The following is a 23,328-nucleotide window of genomic DNA, read 5'->3' as shown; positions in this document are numbered from 1 at the left end:
TTTAGAAAACTAATTTGATTTGCAAAAATCAGTTCAAAAACCTATTTATTTTAGCAAAAACTTCTTAGTGTTAGCCAAACAACCCCTTGTAGTTCAAACACGTTGCCTAGATGTCCACGCATAACTCACAAGTTTCAAACAACCCCAAGTAAACTAACCCGAACCATCCGCAAACCTCATTCTATGTAAACATCCCAAACAAAACCACCCGCATACCACTAGCATCATCAACGGCTCAAAAATCTCAACTTTAACAAACTACAAAAACCCTAGACCTAAAACATGACTGACCCGACACTACAAATAAGCAATAATGGTACCTACTAATGAGAAATCGCAGAAAACATACCTTGGAGTCGGATTTAGCAAGAAAAATGAAGCCTTGAACTTGTGGTGCACGATTTTGTCCAAAAACGCGAAGATGTATCGCGATTTCGGGTGAAATTGATGGTGGGAATTGTAGGGAAAGTGATTGTGGTGATGTGGGAAGAAGAATGGAGTGATTTGGTGGAAAAATGAGCAAGTTGTGATGATTTTAGTGTTCTTGCGATTAGGGTTTCGTAATGGAGAAAAGGGAAAATGGTGTGCAGCGAACAGGGTCAAAACAGCTTTTAAACCGGTCTTGGGGGGCCTCGCGTGATGCTAGGGGGTGGGGGGGCGTCGCGTGACGCGGCGCTGCCAAATTTAATAAATTTTGAACCTTTACCCTAGACGTGACGCGAGGGCCCTAGGCGTCACGCCTAGGGTCGTTTTTCACAGAATGTTGCGTAAATTTGTGCTGTTCATGCCTTAGAATTTTTTTCAAAGCCTTTCCCCACCATCCAAAACTCCTAAAATTTTTTCTAGGTATGAAGGAAACATACCTGGGGCCTCTTTTCTCATGCTTCTTCTGTTCCATAGCGGTGACGAAACCTGCGAAAATCTCAACGACACAAAACAAACACCGAAAATCTACGAAAACACTTGTTAGAATGCAAAAATACACAAACGATGACTCTTATACAAACAATACAAAATGTACACTTGGGCTTTCACCCAAAACATTAATTGGTGGCTTTAGGTGGGATTTCGAGAGGAATTTCCTCCCGCTCATCCTTATTTATCGTTCCTCCAATGTACTGTTTCAAACGATGGCCATTCACTTTCCAAGTACGGCCATCCTTCTCATCCATGATTTCCACCGCTCCATACGGAAACACATAGTGGACCATAAAAGGTCCCGACCACTTCGATTTCAACTTACCTGCAAAAAGCTTCAATCTTGAGTTGTAAAGAAGCACTCTGTCGCCCTTGCTAAACTCCTTCACTTTTCTCAACTTTTTATCATGCAACAGCTTCGTTTTCTCTTTGATTCCCAACGATCGAGCATACGCCGTATCCCTAAGCTCTTCAAGCTCATGAATTTGAAAGAAACGCTTCCTAGCGGCTTCGGTCATGTCTAAATTAACGGTTTTTAATGCCCAAAGCGCTCTATGCTCTAATTCTACGGGAAGATGACAAGCTTTTCCATAGACGATCATAAAAGGTGTGGTTCCTAAAGGTGTCTTGTAAGCGGTTCTAAACGCCCACAATGCATCGTCTAGCTTGTCCGACCAATCTTTCCAATTTTTACCCACTGTTTTCTCTAATATTCGTTTAATACCGCGATTCGCATTCTCCACTTGTCCACTTGTTTGTGGATGATATGCGGTAGACAAACGATGAGTGACACTGTAGCGTGCAAGCAACTTCTCCATCAATGCATTGCAAAAGTGAGTGCCACGGTCACTAATTAAGGCTTTAGGAGTACCGGATCGGGAAAATAGCTTTTTGAGAAATTTCAACACTACCCGGGCTTCATTTGTGGGAAGAGCTTGAGCCTGAACCCATTTGGACACATAGTTGATCGCCACGAGTATGTAACGGTTTCCTTTGGAGTTTGGGAAAGGTCCCATGAAGTCGATGCCCCAAACGTCAAAAACCTCCACTATTTGTATGGGGTTTTGAGGCATCTCATCTTTGGCGGAAATATTGCCGGTTCGTTGACATGCATCACACATCTTCACGAACTCCTCGGCATCTCTAAGAACGGTAGGCCAATAGAAACCACAATCGAATACCTTTTGAGCGGTGGCGTGTGCACCATGATGTCCTCCCGTGAGACCCTCATGCACATGCTTTATGATGTTCCACCCCTCCTCTCTCGACATACAACGTCTAAGAACTCTATCTCCTCCTATCCTAAAGAGAAAAGGATCGTCCCACACATACTTCCTCGCCTCACTAATTAAACGCTTCTTTTGTTGTGTGGACATCCCTTTCACAACACTGCCACTAGAGAGGTAATTTGCCAAGTCGCAAAACCATGGCAATCCGTCTTTTTCGGCCTCAACAAACTCTATAGACTCGTGAGGGAACATGTCTCCAATCTCCTCCTCACGAATCTCTTCCCTCTTGGGATCCTCTAGACGCGATAAATGATCGGCTGCCACATTCTCGGCCCCTCTCTTGTCCCTAATCTCAATATCGAACTCGCTAAGCAAAAGAATCCACCGAATGAGTCGGGGTTTAGCATCTTTCTTTTGAAAAAGAAAACGTAGCGCGGAGTGGTCGGTGAAAACAATTGTCTTGGATAAAACGAGGTTCGAGCGGAACTTATCAAAAGCGAAATCTACAGCTAAAATTCTCCGTGGTAGTGTAGTTTTCTTGAGCATCATTGAGTGTTTTGCTCGCGTAGTAGATGGGGTGGAAGTGCTTATCCTTTCTTTGTCCTAATACCGCTCCAACGGCATAGTCACTCGCATCGCACATTAGCTCAAACGGCAAGCTCCAGTCGGGCGAGATAAGAATAGGTGCACTTACCAACTGTTCCTTCAAGAAGTTGAAGGCCTTAAGACACTCCTCGTCGAAGACGAATGGAACGTCTTTCTCTAGCAAACGGGTCATGGGGCGGGTGATTTTTGAGAAATCCCTAATGAAACGCCTATAGAAACCCGCATGCCCTAGAAAACTCCTAATCGACTTAACACTCGTGGGTGGAGGTAACCTACTAATGGTGTCTATTTTCGCACGATCTACCTCAATACACTCTCTCGATACTTATGCCCTAACACTATACCTTCCGTCACCATGAAGTGACACTTCTCCCAATTTAGCATAAGCTTCGTCTCTACACACCGCTTCAACATCCTTTCCAAATTCTTCAAACACACATCGAAAGAATCACCATAAACTGAAAAATCATCCATGAAAACCTCCATGGAAGTCTCTGTCATATCCTGGAATATGGCGACTTTGCAACGCTGAAAAGTAGCTGGAGCGTTACATAACCCGAATGGCATGCGTCGGTACGCGTAAGTGCCATAGGGGCATGTGAAGGTGGTTTTATCCTGATCCTCCGGTGCTATGGGGATCTGGAAGTAACCCGAAAGCCGTCTAGAAAACAATAGGATTGTTGACCGGCGAGATGCTCCAACATTTGATCTATGAAAGGCAATGGAAAGTGGTCTTTATGGGTGGTATCGTTCAACTTTCGGTAGTCGATGCACACGCGCCAACCCGTGACCGTACGAGAAGGGATAAGCTCATTCTTTTCGTTCATGACAACGGTCATCCCCCCCCCTTCTTGGGGACAACCTAAATGGGACTAACCCAAGGTGAATCGGAAATGGGATAGATCATCCCGGCATCTAGGAGTTTAAGAACCTCCTTCTTCACTAAATCTTGCATGTTGGGGTTAAGCCTTCTTTGGAGTTGCACCACCGGTTTAAAATTATCCTCTATGAGTATCCGGTGAGTGCAATAAGAAAGGGTTATGCCCTTGATGTCGGACAACCTCCATGCAATGGCCTCTCGATTGGCCCTCAAAACCTCTAACAACCTCAATTTCTCACTTTCCTCTAACACGGATGAAATAATAACGGGTAGCTCGGAACCCTCCCCTAAGAAAGCATACTCTAGATGAGATGGAAGTACCTTAAGTTCTAAGGGTGGGGGTTGGGTGGTGTCATCACTAACCGCTAACACATCAGGGATTAAAGGAATCCCCTCCTCTTCAACTTCAACTACACTCTTCACCTCCTCTTCTACCTTCTCTCCTACCACTAGGTCCGCACCACTAATATATTCTAAGCAATGATCGACACACGAGATGAACGAATTCAAGAAGTAGATGGAATGGCAAGGACCACTATAGTCATCTGAACCACTCGGGTGGTTCATGGAACGGTCTATCTCAAAAGTAACTCTCTCCTCACCGACCCTAAGGGTGATCTTACCATCGTAAACGTCTATGAGAGCTTTCGCGATACGTAAGAAAGGACGACCTAGTATAATGGAAACTCTCTCATCCGCTTCCATATCAAGAATTACGAAATCGGCGGGAAACAAGAATTTGTCTACCTTAACTAGCAAGTTCTCAACTATACCCCTAGGGTAATTAACGGACCGATCGGCTAAGGACAATGTCATTCGGGTAGGTGCAAGCTCTCCTAGGTCTAGCTTCTCATAAAGAGAAAAGGGCATCAAGTTGATGCTAGCACCTAAATCGGCCAAAGCTCTAGTGTTGGTGTTGCTACCGAATAGACAAGGAATGGTAAAAATACCAGAATCGGTAAGCTTTTCGGGAAGCTTATTTAACACAACGGCGGAACATCCCCCATTCAATGGGACGTTAGACAACTCTCCTAACTTCTCTTTGTTCCTAAGGAGATCTTTCAAGAACTTCGCGTATTTAGGCATCGATTGTAGTGCCTCTATAAACGGTAGATTAATCTTCAATTGCTTGAAGATGTCTAGAAATTGTCCGTATTCCCTTGAGTATTTTTGGTTCTTAAGGCATGAGGGAAACGGAACATACGCATGGTTCACTAAAGGTGAAGGTCTAACGTCTATAGGGGTTTTCTCAACTTTCTTCTCACTTTGAGACTCACCGGGCTGTGCGGTACTTGCTGGGCTTAGCCTCTTTTGCACTTTGCCGGGAGCCTCCATTTCGATCTCCTCATCTATCACATCCCCCTCTTCATCAACCACTCTCTCTTCGACTCTAGGGTTTCCTACGGTCTTGCCACTACGAGTGGTAATGGCTTTAGCATGGGCATTGGGATTGGGTTGGGTGTTACACGCAAACTGACCGGGTAGCCTCTCCTCTAATTTTCTAGACATATCCCCTACGACTCGTTGAAGGTCTTGGAATGAGGCTTGGTGATTCTTAAGCATGAGATCGTGTTCACTAAGGGTCTTTTGAGTGGTTTGGTCCCTAACAATTAGTTGACTCGTCATGGACTCCATCCTTTCTAAACTACCCCCTAGATCATAGCTTGAACCTTGACCTGTTTGACCTTGGTTATTTGACCCCCCATCCTTGACCTGCCCATTGAACCCTTTGTTGAACTGCCCACCTGAACCCCTACCAAAAAGTGAATTTTGGCCCCTATTTGGGTTTTGAGCCATTTGAAAGCCAGGGGGTCCATTTGAGCGAAAAGTGTTATTATTATTAAAGTTATTATGATTATTTCGCCAACCCGACCCAAAATTATTATTATTATTATTATTAAAACCGCCAGATTGACCTCTACCAAAACCTCCTCTTACAAAATCGACCTGCTCCTCACCAACAAGTAATGGACACGCATTCGTGTCGTGACCCCCTCGACAATACTCACATTTGTCTACCTTAGCCTTGATTTCTTTAAGTTCCCTAGACATGTTTTCCAAAACAGAGGCTAAACTAGGATCCATGGTGACATGGTTCACCCCTCGGGCGGGTGCACTAGTAGTGGTATTGGAACTACCACTTTGATACCTCTGATAGGATTGTGATTGGGATTGAGACTGAGCAAATGCCTCAAAACGCTCTAGACACTCCGCAACTGTGAGAATACCCATCATATGCCCCCCCCCCCCCCGCATTTGTGTCGAACCTATCACGAGTCTCTTGGGTGAGACCGTTATAAAATTTCTCACATAAAGCCCAGTCGGAAAGACCATGCTGGGAGCAACGAGCACACAGGTTTTGGAAACGCTCCCAAGCAAGGTAGTAAGGCTCGTCGGGCTCCATGCGAAAGGAGTGGATTTGGTCCCTAAGACGTGAGGCTTTAGCGGGCGGGAAATACTTATTCAAGAAGGCTTGACGAAGCCCCGCCCAAGTGGTAAAGGTGCCGGTTGGTTGAGAGTCCAACCAAGTAGCTGCACGGCCAGCTAGTGAAAACGGGAAAAGCTGTAAGTAGGTGGCATCATTGGGTGCACCGTGAAGGCTAAAGGTAGCTAGCATACGAGAGAAACGGTTGATGTGGGCCGGGGCGTCCTCATCGTCTCGGCCATGGAATTGGATGGTATTGGTGATGGCTTGCATGGCATAAGATGGAATCTGCCATGAGTTTTCATTAGCGAGGCCGGTGAAATTTTGGGTGGCTTGATGATGGACGGTTTGCCTAGGGTTGGCCATTGGTTCTAAGTTGTCTGGATTACTAGAAGTACTAGAAGTAGTACTATCGGGTGGGGAAACCTTGGGTGAAGTTTTAGGTGAATGGTTTGGCGAAGGTGGTGGTGTAGGAGGTGGGGTGGGTAACGGGGTGGAATCAAAATTGGGGAAACGAGTAGAGGATGAAGAAGTAACCTGAGGGCCTTGGCCCAATTGAGATGATAACTGCTTGACTGGTGGTAGTGGTCCGTGCGAGCGCAGATGTGGCATCCACTACAAGCAAAAACCTGAACACAAGAAAAGCAAACAATAGTTACTACGACTCAAGCTGAAAATAAAAGACACAAAACAAAATAAAACACGTAGCACGTATTTGTCACTGAAATCTATCAAAGCTAATGAACGCGATTGCCAAGAGTCCCCGGCAACGGCGCCAAAAACTTGATATGTGCTAAACAGACTATAAAAACTAACTAAATTAGACTCTCTAAGCTAGACACGACAAAGCTTTAAATTCTAGACTCGACCTAAACTACACAATCGGCATGTGTACCGATCAATGTAGTATAACCTAGGAAGTCCGGATATCGAACCACAGGACTCTATGTATCACGCAAATTAGACTCTAACAGACACAGACATACACGACTTAACTTGTTTTAATTGCTTTGGGGGGGTTACGAAAAATCTAGGAAAGCTATATTAAACTCCTAAATTAAACTGGAATTAAACTAAACTCGAATTAAGACTGAGGACTTTCCTTATGTGAGAACGAGACCACCTAGACAAGAATCCTGAATCGTTTTTAAGTAATTACCGATTAAGTTAACTGCATGAATTATGGAACCGGGATCGTTTGATACTAAACCTATTAAGAACCAACTAAGCCCCTCGACCCTTCTCAAGGAGAAACCTGTGGAACTACCTAGGCCGTTAATCCTACCGGTTATTAGACTCCTTCCCAGTTGTCTAATTATTGTGTAAGTACCCTAATTTTGACCTACTCTTTCCCAATCATAGATCTAGGGTAGTTTGGAATAATTAATTTGACTTGATAAACTAATAAAACCGACAGGTAAACCAAGAGATGACCTTTCCCAAGGACTATCTAAAGCAATTCGCCGGGTAAGACCTACCAATAGCCCCTCACTTCCCAGGTATTAGGACTAGTAGAACACTAAGACTTAGCAAATTATTACCATTTACTTCTAGAGATTACCGGTCGATTCTCCCTAAAGAGTTAAGGTTTTCTAACATGATATAGACACTCACCGAAATCCTAAACCCTAATATGACTCTATGTTGTGATATAGACCGTCACTAAGAATCATATGAAGCAAATAATAACAATAAACCAACTCAAAGCATGCATATACATCAAACCATTAAACCAGACCGTTTACTAAACACAATTAGTCCATAAAAATCATGCAATTAATAAAACCGGTAAAATCTTTACATCAATCCATTCACCAAGTCTAGGTGGCTTAAATGTTTAGCCAAGCATACTAAAACGTGAGAACAAAACAAAGATGTCTAACAAAGAATTCATTGTAACAAGTTCTAAAGAAAGAAATCGACAAAACAAGGGATTAGAAAACCCGATAGATCCTTCGATTCTTCTCCCTTAACTCGTACCGATGATTCCAATGCCTTGAGATCTCCGATTGTGCGCCAAGAATGCTCCAAGTTTGCCCAAAGAAGTCTCCAATTCGTAATTAGGGTTATGGTATGTTTTCTTGGAAAAATTCCTTCACAAAACCCTAGCAGCAAACAACAGATCCAGCAACACAGGGCTAGGCGTGACGCGACGGGGTCTAGTCGTCACGCGGCGCCTACCTCTCTTGAATATTTTATTATTTCTTGATTTCCAGCTCTCCGATTCGTGTACGGGTCCCGTTTTTCTTCCAAACTGCTCGTTTTGACTCGTTTTTCATCACTTTAAGCTACGGGACCTGAAATCAAAGCTTAACGTCAGCAGTATCGAAATTCTAACCTAAACTAGACTCAAAATAACCGAAAACTGACCAAAATATACACTATAAACATATGTACTTTGCAGTACATCAACAGACTTAAAGAGATTAATTTGGCTCTTCTTTTTAAATGGGGATGGAGATACAGGGTTGAAAATCAAAATTTATGGAGAAAGATGGTGGAAGTTTGCCATGGTAAAAACAATCAAAGGAGCTTCCTTCCGCTAAATGGTAACATTAGGGGATGTTGGGAAAATATTGTGAATTCGATATCCAACTTGAGATTTAACGGGAAGGGTTTAAATAATCTGATTTTAGGTAAGGTTGCGAACGGGGAGGATATTCGTTTTTGGTTAAACACTTGGACGGGCGATTCGCCTTTCGTAGAAAGATGGACACATTTGTTCGGTTTGGAATTGTCTAAATTATGCAGGGTAGCGGAAAGAAGGTTAGTGAACCAAGGAAATGGCGGATTTACGTGGAATTGGTCTAGACAGCCGGAGTCGGATGTGGAGCTTAAGGAGTGGCAGGAATGTCATGAGATTCTTAATAGGATTTCGCTTAATAATAATAAGGATTTATGGAAGTGGAACAACGACAATCAGGAAGGTTTTTCGGTGAAGGCTGTCAAATTGGCTTTAATTGAGGACATAGATGACGATCATCCCCCTAACTTTGAATGGTGTAAATGGGTGCCTCTCAAATGCAATATTATGGTGTGGAGAGGTAATTTGGATAGACTTGCTACGAGAGTTAATTTAAGAAGAAGGATTGTGAATATTACTTCGGTTATGTGCCCTCTTTGCGAAGAGTTAGAGGAAACGATAAAGCATTTATTTACTGCTTGTTCGTTGGTGGATAGGGTCTGGTCGGCATTCAGTGCTTGGTGTAACTTTCCTCAGATTTATGCCTTCGCTTTCAAAGACATTATGGAGATTCACAAGTTCACGCAACTAAGTAAGAAAGCTAAGACTCTCATCCAAGGTTTGATGTTTATCACGTGTTGGTGTATTTGGAAAGGAAGAAATGAAATGGTGTTCTAACAGATTACACGAAGTCCTCATGATATTTTAGGGGAGGTTAAATCAAGGGGTTTTGGGTGGGCTAAGAACAGATTGTCTAGTAAATATATTAAATGGGTGGATTGGTGTAAATATCCGTTGTATATGTTGTAATTGTCTGCCCTTTGTCCGTTTGGGTCGGGGGTGTTGTTTGTTGTTTGGCCTTTTGCCCATTGGGGTCGCAGGTGTGTTTTTTATGAAGTTTACTTTTCAAAAAATATTATCTTACAACTTCATTTGAAGTCTATATATACATATGTGTAACTGAAGCATCAAGATCAAAACTCATATAAAAAAAGAAGTCTATTGGTCCAATTACTTTGTTGTTAGTGGTTCTCTATGCACTTGTCATCGTTTCTTCTGCCAGAAGAATGACCCATCAAACAACAATCCAACCCAAGATTCATAAACAAACAAGTAACATCTTATACATACACATACATGTATACCATGTATGCATGCATTGTAATCGCTAAAATGCTTACATATGTATTCGTAAAATATGGTTTATATATACGCAGGAGATGGAACTGTGAATCAGAAAAGGTAGTACACACAAATGGTAATGCATATGGCTGTTGGAAATGTTGGCCGCACCACCCACACAGTTATAGCGGTCATCTTCTCCATTAACTGAAGTTGGTGGAAGTTTGTATAATGGTAATAACTGATCATGTGTTGGTTTTGATTTATATTTTTAGGAACGTATAAGGGGCTGTTTGGCAACATCTGAATGGTTAAGTGCTGAACCAGTAAGAGTGTTGAACCAGTAAGAGGTCTGAACCTTAAGAGCCTGTATAATGCTTAACCTTTCAGAGGCAAATGTCTGACCAATTCAGATTAGAGGTCTTAACCATTCAGACTCTGTATAGATCTTAACCATTCAGGGGCAAATGTCTGAACCATTCTGTTAGGTATAAAATAGTATGAGGGGTCAATTGTAATAATAGTATAGTGTGAGGGTTTAGTGGTAACATGTGCTTGTAAGTCAATTCGTTAAATAAACGAACTGGGAACTGAATTGGATAGCTATTGATTTGAGAGATAATATCCTCCTCTTCTGTGATTCTTCTTCTTCTTCTATAATTCTTTAGCTCATAATCTCTTGATTACCATTTTTACACCTAACAATGGTATAAGAGCATTCGTTCCTCTGACTGTGTGGGTTAGGGCAACGACAATAACAACACGAATCAACATCAAGGGTTCAAGAATTAAGGCAACAAAAACAATCAAGATCCTCAACAACATCAGCAAATCAAAAGAGTAGGTTACCATGGATGAATTAATGTCACAGAGCCAAGAAGGTACAGTTGATGAATACTGTGATGAATTCAAATTCTTGTTGGATAAGGTCAAAGCTTTTGAAGAAATTTCTGAAGATTATACAACATATCTCTTCATTTTCGGCCTTAAATCGGAGATTGGTGATATTTTTATGCGCTATCACAATATGGGCCAAGGTTTAAAGATGGAAGAGGCGATGTCAAGGGCTAGATTACGTGAAAGATCCTTCGGTTCATATTCAGTTCAAACAAGAACTATGGCAGAACTGAAAGAGATGGTGATGACTCTTCAAGAGCAACTTAAAAATAATAAGAGTTCTTCAAATCAAAGGCATCAACTGATTCTGAAGTATGTTACTTGTAGATCCCAAATCTTCTTTTTCAAATCAAATTGAATCACCTTATCCTTCCCAATTCACAAAAGTGGAAACTGCACGTAAGGTGTTTGATGAAATGCCTGGTAGCTTTAAAAATGAGACTCAAGAAACCATGGGCAAATCTGATAATGGGAATGATATTAAAGCTAAAGAATCATTTGATAGTGATCAAGTCTTTGATGAAATGTCTAAGAATGTAGGTAATGTGAGGAATGAATATATGTGTGATGTTTTAATAGAGGGGTTTAAAGAAAATGAAAAAAGTAAGGAAAATAATAAGGTTCAAACTAATCTTTGTAATCATACGTTTGATGGTGATGATTCAAAGGGAAGTGGAAAAGTAATTGATATATGACAGAATAGGCATGAAACTATTGATCTATGCAATGCTATTGTAACACATGAAAAGAATACTCAAAGTCAAGGCATAGAAAGAAGTGTTCTGTTCAAAATGGTTAACTGGGAAGAATTAGTCTCTGTTAAGTGGGACATGAGATCTAATAATGAAATTTTGTTTGATCTGATCAGCCCACAGAAGACCGCTATAAACAAAATTAAGGTAAGGGAAAAGGGTAATGTAGTAGAATCAATTGTGGGTGATTCAAGTTCTTATCGGGTTTTATCCAGTAAGACGCTTGCTGATGTGGTTGAAGCGTTATTTGAGTTTATTAAGTTGAAGGTGGAAAACAAGCTGCTAATCATTTCATGAAATGAGTTGGGATCGAGGTTGATTTTGATCCCACCACGGAGATGGAGACACAAACAGTGGCAGCTGGCAGTGTTCCAGATAGCATACTACAGAGTGTTGATTTTGTTTCCATAGAGGGCAGTTTGAACTTTAAGTTTTGTGATAGAAGTCTGCTCGTTGAAGCCATTACTCATGTTTCTAGACCATCTACTGGTGTTTCATGTTACCAATGGTTGGGGTTTGTAGGGGATGCGGTTCTCGATCATCTTATTACAAAACATTTGTTTTTCATGTACACGGATCTTCCACCGGGTTGTTTAACCGATCTGCAGGCGGCTGCTGTAAATAATGAGAATTTTGCACGTGTTGCTGTCCAACATAATTTTCATTTGCATCTCATGCATGGTTCAAGTGCCCTAGAAAAACAGATACGGGATTTTGTGAAGGAGATTGAAAGTGAAGTGTCAAAGCCAGGTTTCAACTCGTTTGGTCTGGGTGATTGCAAAGTTCCAAAAGTCCTCGGTGACATTGTTGAATCAATTGCTGGTGCTATCTTCTTAGACAGCCAACAGAACACATCATTCGTATGGAAGGTCTTCCAACCACTGTTGCAACCAATGGTGACACCAGAGACACTCCAATGCATCCAGTGCGGGAGCTACAAGAACGTTGTCAATAACAGGCTGAAGGACTGGAGTACAAGGCGACTTGAAATGGTAATTTGGCTACCGTCCAAGTGTTTTTCGATGGGGTCCAGGTCAGCATTGCTCAAAATCCCCAAAAGAAAATGGCACAAAAGTTAGCTGCTCATAATGCTCTCACTGCTTTGAAAATGAAATAAACCGAAGCAGCAGCCAAAGAGAAGGAAAACGAAGAGAATGGAAAGAAGAAAAATGCAGCCAAACCTTTACCAGACAGACTTTGAATGACATTTGTTTGCGCAGAAATTGGCCAATGCCATTGTACCGGTGTGTGAATGAAGTTGGTCCTGCACATGCAAAACGGTTTATATTTGCTGTGCGGGTGAATACTTCTGATAAAGGGAAGACCCTTATTGTTGTACTCCTTATAAAGAGCGTGTATGCTGATTTGCATAAACAGGGCATGAAGATGCTGGTCGTCTTTTTGGTTCCAAAGGTGCCACTTGTGTATCAGTAAGCAGAAGTTATTCGTGAGCAAACGGGCTATCAAGTTGGTCATTATTGCGGTGAGATGGGCCAAGATTTTTGGGGTGCCAGAAGATGAGATGGCATCGGGAATTCGAGAAGAAACAGGTTCTAGTGATGATTGCTCAAATTCTTTTGAATATTCTGAGACATAGCATAACAAAAATGGAATCTATAAATTTGCTTATTTTAGACGAGTGCCATCATGCTGTAAAGAAGCATCCGTATTTTTTGGTGATGTCTGAGTTCTATCACACAACAACTAAGGAGAAAAGGCCATCAGTTTTAGTGTTGCAAAATCATATTGGTCAAGTTAACCCTCAAGGAATAGAGTTCCATTTGGTTGTGGGAGCTTTTGAGAGTGTGATAAGTGGAGCATGTATGAGGTCTTTTTCACAGTTCATATTTGACAGTTTTGATTAGCTATTTTTGCCCTTATTCTGATTTTTGGAGACAAAAATCTTTGAGGGGGAAGTAATGTTAGGTATAAAATAGTATGAGGGGTCAATTGTAATAATAGTATAGTGTGAGGGTTTAGTGGTAACATGTGCTTGTAAGTCAATTCGTTAAACAAAATTTAACGAACTGGGAACTGAATTGGATAGCTATTGATTTGAAAGATAATCTCCTCCTCTTCTGTGATTCTTCTTCTTCTATAATTCTTTAGCTCATAATCTCTTGATTACCATTTTTACACCCAACACATTCAGACATCTACTCGTGAAACAAACAGTCTGAACCATTAAGTGTTGAACCAATAAGAGGTCTAAACCATTAAGAGTCTCATTAAGAGGTAAACAAACAGCCCCTAACCGGAAAAAAAAAACTTTTGAAATCGTAGCGAATTCAAGTTTGAAAATGAATCTATCTTGACCCGTTACCCGATCAGCCCATCAAGTTTGAAATCGTAGCGAAAAAAAAAAAAAACTAGTTTTGACCCGTTACCCGATCAGCCCATCAAACAAAAAGTTATGCATGTGAATGTCACAAGTTCAGATACATACATGGTGTGTATCAGCTAGCTCATGGACATGAGAGGTGGCAAGATGGGTGGGTCTAGGAAAAGGGTCAGTGTGGGTTCAGGCTGAAATGTACCGAGTCAAATTGGATTCACCTGCATACGCTAATCTTAATGTGTTGACATGAAAGAAAATAAAGAATATCATCACAATAATAATTTAAATCTTTGGATATATAAGGTTAAACGCATTGCAAAATTCCTTGGAACTTAGGCGAATTTCAAAATTCGTTACAAAAATTTACACTTGATCAATTCAAGAACAAACACGAACAAATAAATTAAACATAAACGTAATTTGATTCAACATTGATTTGATTTCAAGTACTTTTTTCACTTCTCTCGGATTTTCAGTCATCATAGTATTGTCTGATTGAGGGTTGGATGAACTTACAGTGCCATCGCATTGGCGTAACACATATATTCTTATACGAGTGACATCCGGCCATGTTTGTGGATTTAAAATATGAGAGGGCTGATAAAATATGATATCCGACATCTAAAAGTAATAACTCGATCCATCAACAGATTTCTTCAGCAAATATGACGTCATATATGGATTGCACTGCACGAACAAAAATCAAAGACGTAAATATGACGTCATATCCGTTTATTGCTTTTTGAAATAATCAGTTTGGAATAAGATGCATCAAAATGCTTATTCATAACAACTTATTTTACTCAAATGATTTTAATAAGCAGTTCCAAAAACACCCAAAAACAACTAATTGTTGTGACAAAACACAATAAACAGATAATTTGTTTTAAAACGCAATCCCAAACGATTAGCGGTAAACAACATTATTCTTTCAAACACTATATTTTTACCTTCTTCTTTGGGGACATTAGGTTGATCTACCAAAAGCCGTTCAAAAGATTGTAAATCACTAACACTGCAATAAGTTAATCAAAAGCATACTCAATATTAACAAATACAATAAAACTACAACTTTCAGCTTATATATGAATTTATCAACCCGAATGATAAATTTCAACCCGTTTACTTATTATGATGGGTAGATTCGGGTTATGTTTTATCAACGGGTCAAACTGGTAAAACCAAAAAAGGTTGGCTAAAAAGAAAATAGGTCGAAATATATTCAAAATGTACCTCTAACGGATAAAACCTCCTAAATCATTATACTAAAAAAGCGTTTTACCGAAATAATATAATGATTATAGTAATACTTGACAAACTAGTTATTTATAATAAGATTAGAATTTGGGTTTTGCTTACCATAGCTCTGGCTATGGTTAAGAAGTTAACTACCATTACTTTCTTTTACATAATAGAGTAAAATGCCATTTTAGTCCCTGAGGTTTGGCCAGTTTTGCGACTTTCGTCCAAAGGTTTGTTTTTCCGCATCTGGATCCAAAAGGTTTAAAATCTTGCCATTTTCGTCCAGCTCGTTAACTCCATCCATTTTTCTCCGTTAAGTCAGGTAATTCCATTTTTTTTTTGTTAACTTAAAGGGCAATTCGGTCTTTTTCACTTTATGTAAAAAGACCAAATACCCTTGAAAAAGACTGAATTGCCCTTTAAGTTAACAAAAAAGACGGAAATACCCTGACTTAACGGAAAAAGAATGAATGAAGTTAATGAGCCTTATGAAAATGGCAAGATTTCAAACTTTTTGTATCCACATGCGGAAAAACAAACCTTTGGATGGAAGTCACAAAACTGGCCAAACCTCAGGGACAAAAATGGCATTTTACTCTAAATAAAAAGTTCTCATCAACTACCAAAAAACTACCAATCATCAACCGTCTTGTAAAAAAGGTTTTAATTATAGCTCTAAGGGCTATGGTTAGTATTTTTCTTTAAAAAAATAGGATAAAATACGTTTTGGGTCAACCCAGCCCGCCCGTTTCGGCCCGCCACCCAACGGGCCCGCCCATTTTGCCACCTCTACTAAAATATAGGACAGAAATTCAAGAACCATACCTCGGCTTCAGGGCAAGACTCGCAAGTGCAGAAATCACTGACGATTTAAGAAGGTGCCTGGAACATTATATTAAAAATAATTAAACTTGCACCTCCTTGCCAATCAGATAGTAACATTTTGTAATATGGTGGGATTTACTTGTTAATTTTAAAGTAGACAAAAAGAAAATGTAAACAAATAGTTAAAAGTGTATGAATTTGTACTCTGATTGATACATCTCGTGAAGAAGCCGAAGCCCTTCTAAGCAGTCTGCAATACTTGGTTTTATGCCGATCCGTTGATTTAATTGCTTCATTGAGAACTGAATCGAACCGCCTTTTAATTGCTGCTTAGCATCACGATACGTTTTTGCAAGCGATAAAATAATACTATTTAATTCCTCCCTAAAGACAATATGAGATCAAGATTAGTTGAAGTTAGAGCTGGCAAACGAGTAAAAAACAATCTTAAAAGGTGACGGGTAAAACGGGTCAAAATTCACCCGAACTGTATTTATAATGACATAAAATCAACTAAAACATTTTATTCAAAAAAATTGAAATTTTTTTGATATATTAAAATTTTGTTTGTAGCAGATTTGACACACTAAATATAAAGAGTAAAATGCCATTTTCATCCGTGAGGTTTCGCCAGTTTAGCGAATTTCGTCGAAGAGTTTGTTTTTCCGCATCTGGATCCAAAAGGTTTGAAATCTTGCCATTTTCATCCGGCTCGTTAACTCCATCCATTTTCCTCTGTTAAGTCAGGGGTATTTTAGTCTTTTTACCTACTCGTTTATAGGAGTAAAACCCAGAATCACCGGTTCAAATAATAAAATGATAAAAGAAAAGATAGATCTACAGTTCGTTTTGGATACAGATACACCACCAAAACCAATGGTAGGGCTGCGAATCAATCCCGAAGATACAAAAAATCACCACTCCGGTTATGAATTCGAGTCTAAGAACACCACTCAATATGCCACAATTGAGCTAAGCATAGACACAATCAATTTAACTCGAAATCCATTGAGATAAACCAACAAAAGAGAAACTTTTTTCATAAACTCACTAACTTCCATTCGTAAACTGAAGTGAATTACATAAAGGAATTCCTAAAACTAATAATTACCCACTAACTCCACTAATCTAAATATAACATAAAAACAACGTGCATGAAACATAAAAAATAAACAAAAGGAAATTGTAAACAAATAAGCTAAAAATGGAATTAGAGTAAAGTGGGACGTGGCTTAAATAATTGTGGCATCCAAACTAAAATCTTGACCTGTTGTTTTTTGTTGTTGACCCATATTCGGCTACCGAACCCCTATCATCCTCTCCGCCATCGAAAAAGTTTGTCCTCAAAATTGAAATAACATCATAATCGACATAAGGCTGAAGATTTGTGACACTAAACGTAGCCGAAACACCTAAAAGGTCGATCTTATACCTGTGATTGTTCACCTTTGCAAGGACTTTGAAGGGCCCTTCGGAACGAGGGCTGAATGTGCATCGGTTTTTAGAACGAGTTCGATCCATACAATGGTGGATCCAAACCAAGTCACCCGGGTTAAATGGAACATCTCTACGCCTCTTGTCGACTCGTTGTTTCGCATGTTGCTCACACCTTTACCCTGAGCACCAACTCGTTCATATAAGGGATTGAGCTCAGCTGAGTCTTTGTTGCGTGGTGTATTTAGTAAAGTGGTATTAAAAGCCTTGTTGATATCTTCCCCTTCACTATTCATTATCGTGTGTAGAGTCGGGGAAGCAGGTTCTTGCCTTTCGGTGAACCCAATAGGAGATAACTTGTTGCCAATCCTTGACCCGTATAATTCTGATCCGACGAGGTTATGTTTGGTTTTGCTTTGAAGGTTATCCACTTGAAATTGTGTAGAACTTGTGCAGTTGGACATGCAAGTAGCCTTGACCAGTTCTGATTCACCATGAATAGGTGATTCATTGTCTTGATCGGTAGTCCCGCTAAGTGCTCGTCTCACAACCAAACACTCTTCTTCATCAGGTTCATTTTCGTCTTCATCGTATCGAGGTTCCTCATCATGTTCGGCAGAAATGATCTCTTTGGAGGCTTTGAACTCGTAAAACTCAGATTTTACGACAAAAGTATAGAACATTTTTTTATTTTTTTGGTTTTCTGAGACTTTGAACTGGTAGGAGATGGGAATGGATCAAAATATAGAGTTTTTGAAGGAAAGTGAGTCGAAACAGATGGCTTCGGCTCTGATACCAAATGATAGGAGTGAAACCCAGAATCACCGGTTCAAATAAAACGATAAAAGAAAAGATAGATCTATAGTTTGTTTTGGATAGATACACCACCAAAACCAACGGTAGGGCTGCGAATCACTCCCGAAGATAAAGAAAATCACCACTCCGGTTATGAATTCGAGTCTAAGAACACCACTCAATATGCCACAATTGAGCTAGCATAGACACAATCAATTTTAACTCAAAATCCATTGAGATAAACCATCAAAAGAGAAACTTTTTTCATAAACTCACTAACTTCCGTTCGTAAACTGAAGTGAATTACATAAAGGAATTCCTAAAACTAATAACTACCCACTAACTCCACTAATCTAAATATAACATAAAACAACGTGCATGAAACATAGAAAATAAACAAAAGGAAATTGTAAACAAATAAGCTAAGAATGGAATTAGAGTAAAGTGGGACGTGGCTTAAATAATTGTGGCATCCAAACTACAATCTTGACCCCTTGTTTTTTGTTGTTGACCCATATTCGGCTACCGAACCCCTATCACTCGTTTTAGTTTTTTGTTTAGTAAGGGTATTTGGAATACTTGCACATTATGTTAAATGTTTGTACATAAAATGAAAAAGACCGAATTGCCCTTTAAGTTCACAAAAAAGACGACCCCGTGGCTTAACGAAGAAAAATGGATGGAGTTAACGAGCTGGATGAAAATGGCAAGATTTTAAACCTTTTGGATCCACATGCGGATAAACAAACCATAGGACGAAAGTCGCAGATCTGGCGAAACCTCAGGGACGAAAAGGGCATTTTACTCAAAAAAAACAACTTTAAAATTGTGACGGGTAAAAACGTGTCAGAATTCACCCAAACTGTATTTATAATGGCATAAAATCAACTAAAATATTTTATTAAAAGAAATTGGACTTTTCTTAAAATAATCTAGTCAGGGTAAACTTGCTTAAAGAATTACTTCGATCCTGAAAATAAATGAAAACGTCAAATGTAGCATCTTTAAACCATCGAACACCGAACTTACAAAGTTTTATTCATTGAGAGCATGATCATCTGTAGGGATTCCATCTGCTTTCCAGAGATTGAATCTTTTATGTTATCTATATTTTTCAAGGACCCATAGTTTTTGGGATCGTCAAGCAACTGATCATAGATAAATACAAAGTAAAATAAAATCAAAAAGAATCAAGACTATAAAACATAAATAAATTTTTATTTTTGCAGAATGTGAAGAACCTGTAGCCGTCCAATGATGGAAGAAGCGTTTCTGAACTGTGAAATTAATCTAGTCTGGAGATCATCCCATCGGTCCATGTCATCTTTCACTTTTTTAAATTTCTGCTGATATTTTTTTACTGTTGCCTCCATTATTAACCGGTTATGATAAATAATCTCTTGCTAATATTCCAGTTAGATATGCTCGATTCTGCAATTTGTCAAATGCAGAAATTCACTGCAGATTATGAAGCCATTCTTGATGTTTATAACAACTTCAACAAATAGAACGATTGCTTTCGGTTTTTCCACTTAATGTAACATTCCGTCATACTTACATGATCTTACCAACGTATATGAAATAATTGCGATAAAACGCTACGCACTTTACTAATTTTTACAACTTAATGATCAAAATGCCAGAATCATAATCACTTTGACCCTAAATACGGTTACTTTTGACCCTAAATAATCAAAAATACCAGAATCATAATCACTTAACCTAGAAACTCAAATCTAGGTTAACACATTAAATAGTAAGTAATTAACACATTTACATCATAATCACCTGTTAGTAAATATTAATAATGAGGCTTGATGATTAACCGAAAACGGCTTCCAGATTCCTTTGCATGTACTTTCTAGAACAAGTTTTTCATCTATACCATCCAAATCTTTTCGTGTAAATTCATCATTCTCCTTAATTTTGATAACAATAGCAAAACTATAAATTTTGTAAATAACAGTAGCAATATTTAAACAATTCATAGAATTACTTACATATCAGGTACTAATTTAACCAAAAATCAACTACTCTAAATCATGTGCTACAGTAACATAACCTAACACAGAAATCATTGCAAGATTCAAACTTTACATTAAAAAGATATATATTTAATAAAACCCACATGCTTCCCCTTAATGCAATCCAGAAAAACCTAATAAATTATCATACCCTGTAAAAGTCTGTTTTAAATTAATTAACAGTTTCAATTGGACAATTTGTGCAACCAATTGACAGAATTTATACTGATATTCACCATATTTTTCCATCTATTGGATTAGTTATTTCATCAGTAGCAGGGATTACCTCAATAGTGAAGAAGTATCGCCGTCGATTAGGGATTTTGACCGTTCCTTAATGCTTTGACTAAACACTTTTTGATTTTACCATTTAAAAGATAGAGTTAAATGCCATTTTAGTCCATTTGGTTTAGTTCATTTTAGCAGTTTAGTCCAAAGATTTTATTTTTCGCCTGTGGGTCCAAAAAGGTTTTACCGTTGCAATTTTAGTCCACTGGGTTAACTTCATCCATTTTTTCTGTTAACGAGAAGGCCAATTCGGTCAGTTTATATGTAATTCTTTTAACTAAAAGAGCAATTCAGCCATATAAAATGACCCAATTGCCCTTCTCGTTAACAGAAAAAATGGATGAAGTTAACCCAGTGGACTAAAATGGCAACGCTGAAACCTTTTTGGACCCACAGGCGAAAAATGAAACCTTTGGACTAAACCGGCAAAATGGACCAAACTACAGGGACTAAAATGGTATTTAACTCTAAAAAATAAGATATCTTTTTATTATATTTTTTTACTAAAAAACGTAATTTTTAGAAAGGTTAATTTTTTTTTTTGAGTAAAGAACACGGATGCTTTTGTGATTTACAAAATTCAAAAAGGTTAAATTTTTTTGAGTAAAGTACTAGCTTTTCAAAAAATGCACAGATGGTACATGTGGTTTGCACTTTGTAACACATTTAGTCCCCAACTTTTTTAAAAAGTACATGGATGGTCCTTGTGGTTTGCACTTTGTAACGCATTTAGTCACTAACTTAAAGATGCTAAAACCGTTAGATTTGTTAGCTGAGGACTAATTATGTTACAAAGTGTAAGCCAAAGGGACCATCCGTCAACTTTTCGAAAGTTTAAAATTTTGGTAAACCACGTGAACTATCCATAAACTTTACTCAAAAAACTACTCAACTCAAATTAACTATTTAGGGCTTGTTTGGCTAAGCTTATTTAACTCAAAAAGGACTTTTTGTAGAAAAAACTTATTAACTTATGACTTTTTGAAAAAAAAAAGTTTTAAAAAAAGTGTTTGGATTAGCTTATGAGATGGAAAAAGCCAATAAGTCAATAAGTTGTTTTTTAAAAAGTGTTTGGCTTAGCTTATTCATGTAAAATGACTAAAAGAGACATTTTTTTATAAGTCAATAAGTTGTTTTTTTAAAAAGTGTTTGGCTTAGCATTTTTGTTTCTCTTCCCTTCCTAATAAAATGTTTAATTTAAGAAAAAAAAACCTACAAAATAAAAAATATGTCTTTTACAAAAAAAAAAACACCAAAATACAACATAATACCACCATAGTAAGTAAACAGGGTGAAATTGCTACCTCGTTTCTGTGAATAAAACTTTGACCATCTCTAGGTTTCATATGATAATGTCACTTGACTCAGTTTCCATTATAAAATTGCATTTTATAATATTGAACATCCAAACAAATAACAATGAAAGAAATTATAGTTGACTTACAGAGGGTGTGCGAGATGGATCAAAATGAATTTGCAAGATCCTAGTGGTACGGGCACAAACCAATCAATGGTTCCAAACCAGCCAATTGACTACGAACGAAGAAACCCGTAAACTAAATCTGTTGTTGTGGCAGCTATTCTGACAACACTACCGATTCCCTGCAGTTGTAAACAAACAACATAATAGGTGATTCTTGAGTAAACCCAATAAATGAACCAACACAAACACATTAGAAAATAAGATCGTTTGTCCAATATTCGCTCAACTAGACGATAAACGAACATACACATTAATGAACAAACATTTTCACAACCAGATAAATGAACACACAAACAGAAGTCATAAGCTGCATAAAATTGGAAAAATATAAGTCAACAAAGAAAAGCATAGTTAACTGAAGAGGTCAAAGTCAACGCCAGAAGTACCTTTGAAATGATGTCATGGCAAAGTAAAACCAAACCAAAACAAAACTATATCTAAAACATAAATCTGACCATAGTTAGCACTTAATTCAACCAATCAAAACCCCATAAACACAACTCTCTTGAGCTAAACGAAATACATACCCAATTGCAATTTAGCTATAAAACCTTAAAATCAACACTCTTGAAATCAATCAGTTTTGAACAGACATACCCACTTGCAAATAAACACTACCAACACAATTTCAAACATACCCAATTACAATCAACCACCAAATCAACAACTTGAAACCGCACAAACGCAATTAAACCAAGAATATTTCCCCAACTGTAGTTGCAATTAAACGAATAAAATAATCAAGACTACCTGTACCAATCATTTTTATAACATATATAGCAGAAATGTATGTACCGGAACTCGAGTCACCGGAGTCGTCGGAACTGGAGTCGCTGTGGAGAACTCGTTGGATTGATGTTGCGGCTGTGTAGAAAAGAAACAGCAGCAGCGATTTCATATAGGGGTGGGTAATTTGGTAATTCTGTTTATGGAAAGTTATACAAGCAAGCTAAAAAAGGTCACCCTGACTTCTTGACTTTTTCTTCTTAGGTTTTAGGTTTGACAAACACTTTTTTCTCGTTATTAGGGAACTAGGGGTGGTTCACTAGTTATGGAATTCCATCACTCCCACTATCCAATCAAGTAATGCCATGTCATCAATCCAATTTCCATCACTAGTGATAGAAATGTAGGAGGGGTGGAATCACTAGTGATGGAATTCTATCACTCCCCAATTTTTATAATTTTTATTTTTAGACTTCTGCCATTTTCTTCCATATACACGTGTTGGATGCATACTTCCATTTAATTTCTTCCATGTACACGTGTTGCCATGATGAACTATACTTCCATTTTTAATTCTGCAACATGCAGAGCAAATAATTATGCAGAACATGGAGGCGGCGGCAACATGGAACAACAACAAACTTCAACGCGTGAAGGAAAT

At 38.6% G+C, this 23,328-nt stretch overlaps 2 protein-coding genes and 1 pseudogene across 6 annotated transcripts; 2 read left to right on the top strand and 1 right to left on the bottom strand.

Annotated features, from left to right (window-relative positions):
* Window positions 1-8,552: 8,552 nt before the first annotated feature.
* Window positions 8,553-9,419, top strand: LOC110943511. Its single transcript, XM_022185257.1, has one exon. The coding sequence runs from the start codon at window positions 8,553-8,555 to the stop codon at window positions 9,417-9,419; it is 867 nt and encodes a 288-aa protein (XP_022040949.1).
* A 2,132-nt stretch (window positions 9,420-11,551) lies between these two features.
* On the top strand, window positions 11,552-12,956 carry LOC110943512 (annotated as a pseudogene).
* Window positions 12,957-14,125: 1,169 nt separating this feature from the next.
* On the bottom strand, window positions 14,126-22,885 carry LOC110941114 (uncharacterized protein At5g43822). Of its 5 annotated transcripts, none has more exons than XM_022182739.2 (9): window positions 22,737-22,885; window positions 21,903-22,060; window positions 19,935-20,065; window positions 19,388-19,577; window positions 19,176-19,294; window positions 16,122-16,301; window positions 15,918-15,974; window positions 14,801-14,865; window positions 14,126-14,537 (listed from the first exon to the last, which is right to left on the bottom strand). In XM_022182739.2, exons 4-9 carry the CDS (start codon window positions 19,517-19,519, stop codon window positions 14,494-14,496), a joined length of 597 nt encoding a protein of 198 aa, XP_022038431.1. In that variant the 5' UTR covers window positions 19,520-19,577; window positions 19,935-20,065; window positions 21,903-22,060; window positions 22,737-22,885; the 3' UTR covers window positions 14,126-14,493. The 5 variants fall into 5 exon arrangements, with proteins under 5 accessions (XP_022038431.1, XP_022038432.1, XP_022038430.1 ...); XM_022182740.2 differs by having other exon boundaries at window positions 19,935-20,025; XM_022182738.2 differs by lacking the exon at window positions 19,935-20,065 and having other exon boundaries at window positions 19,388-19,604.
* Between the last annotated feature and the right edge of the window lie 443 nt (window positions 22,886-23,328).

Source organism: Helianthus annuus, chromosome 5, assembly GCF_002127325.2.
Source record: "Helianthus annuus cultivar XRQ/B chromosome 5, HanXRQr2.0-SUNRISE, whole genome shotgun sequence".
Lineage (NCBI taxonomy): Eukaryota > Viridiplantae > Streptophyta > Magnoliopsida > Asterales > Asteraceae > Helianthus > Helianthus annuus.
This window is presented reverse-complemented; position numbering and strand designations above follow the sequence as displayed.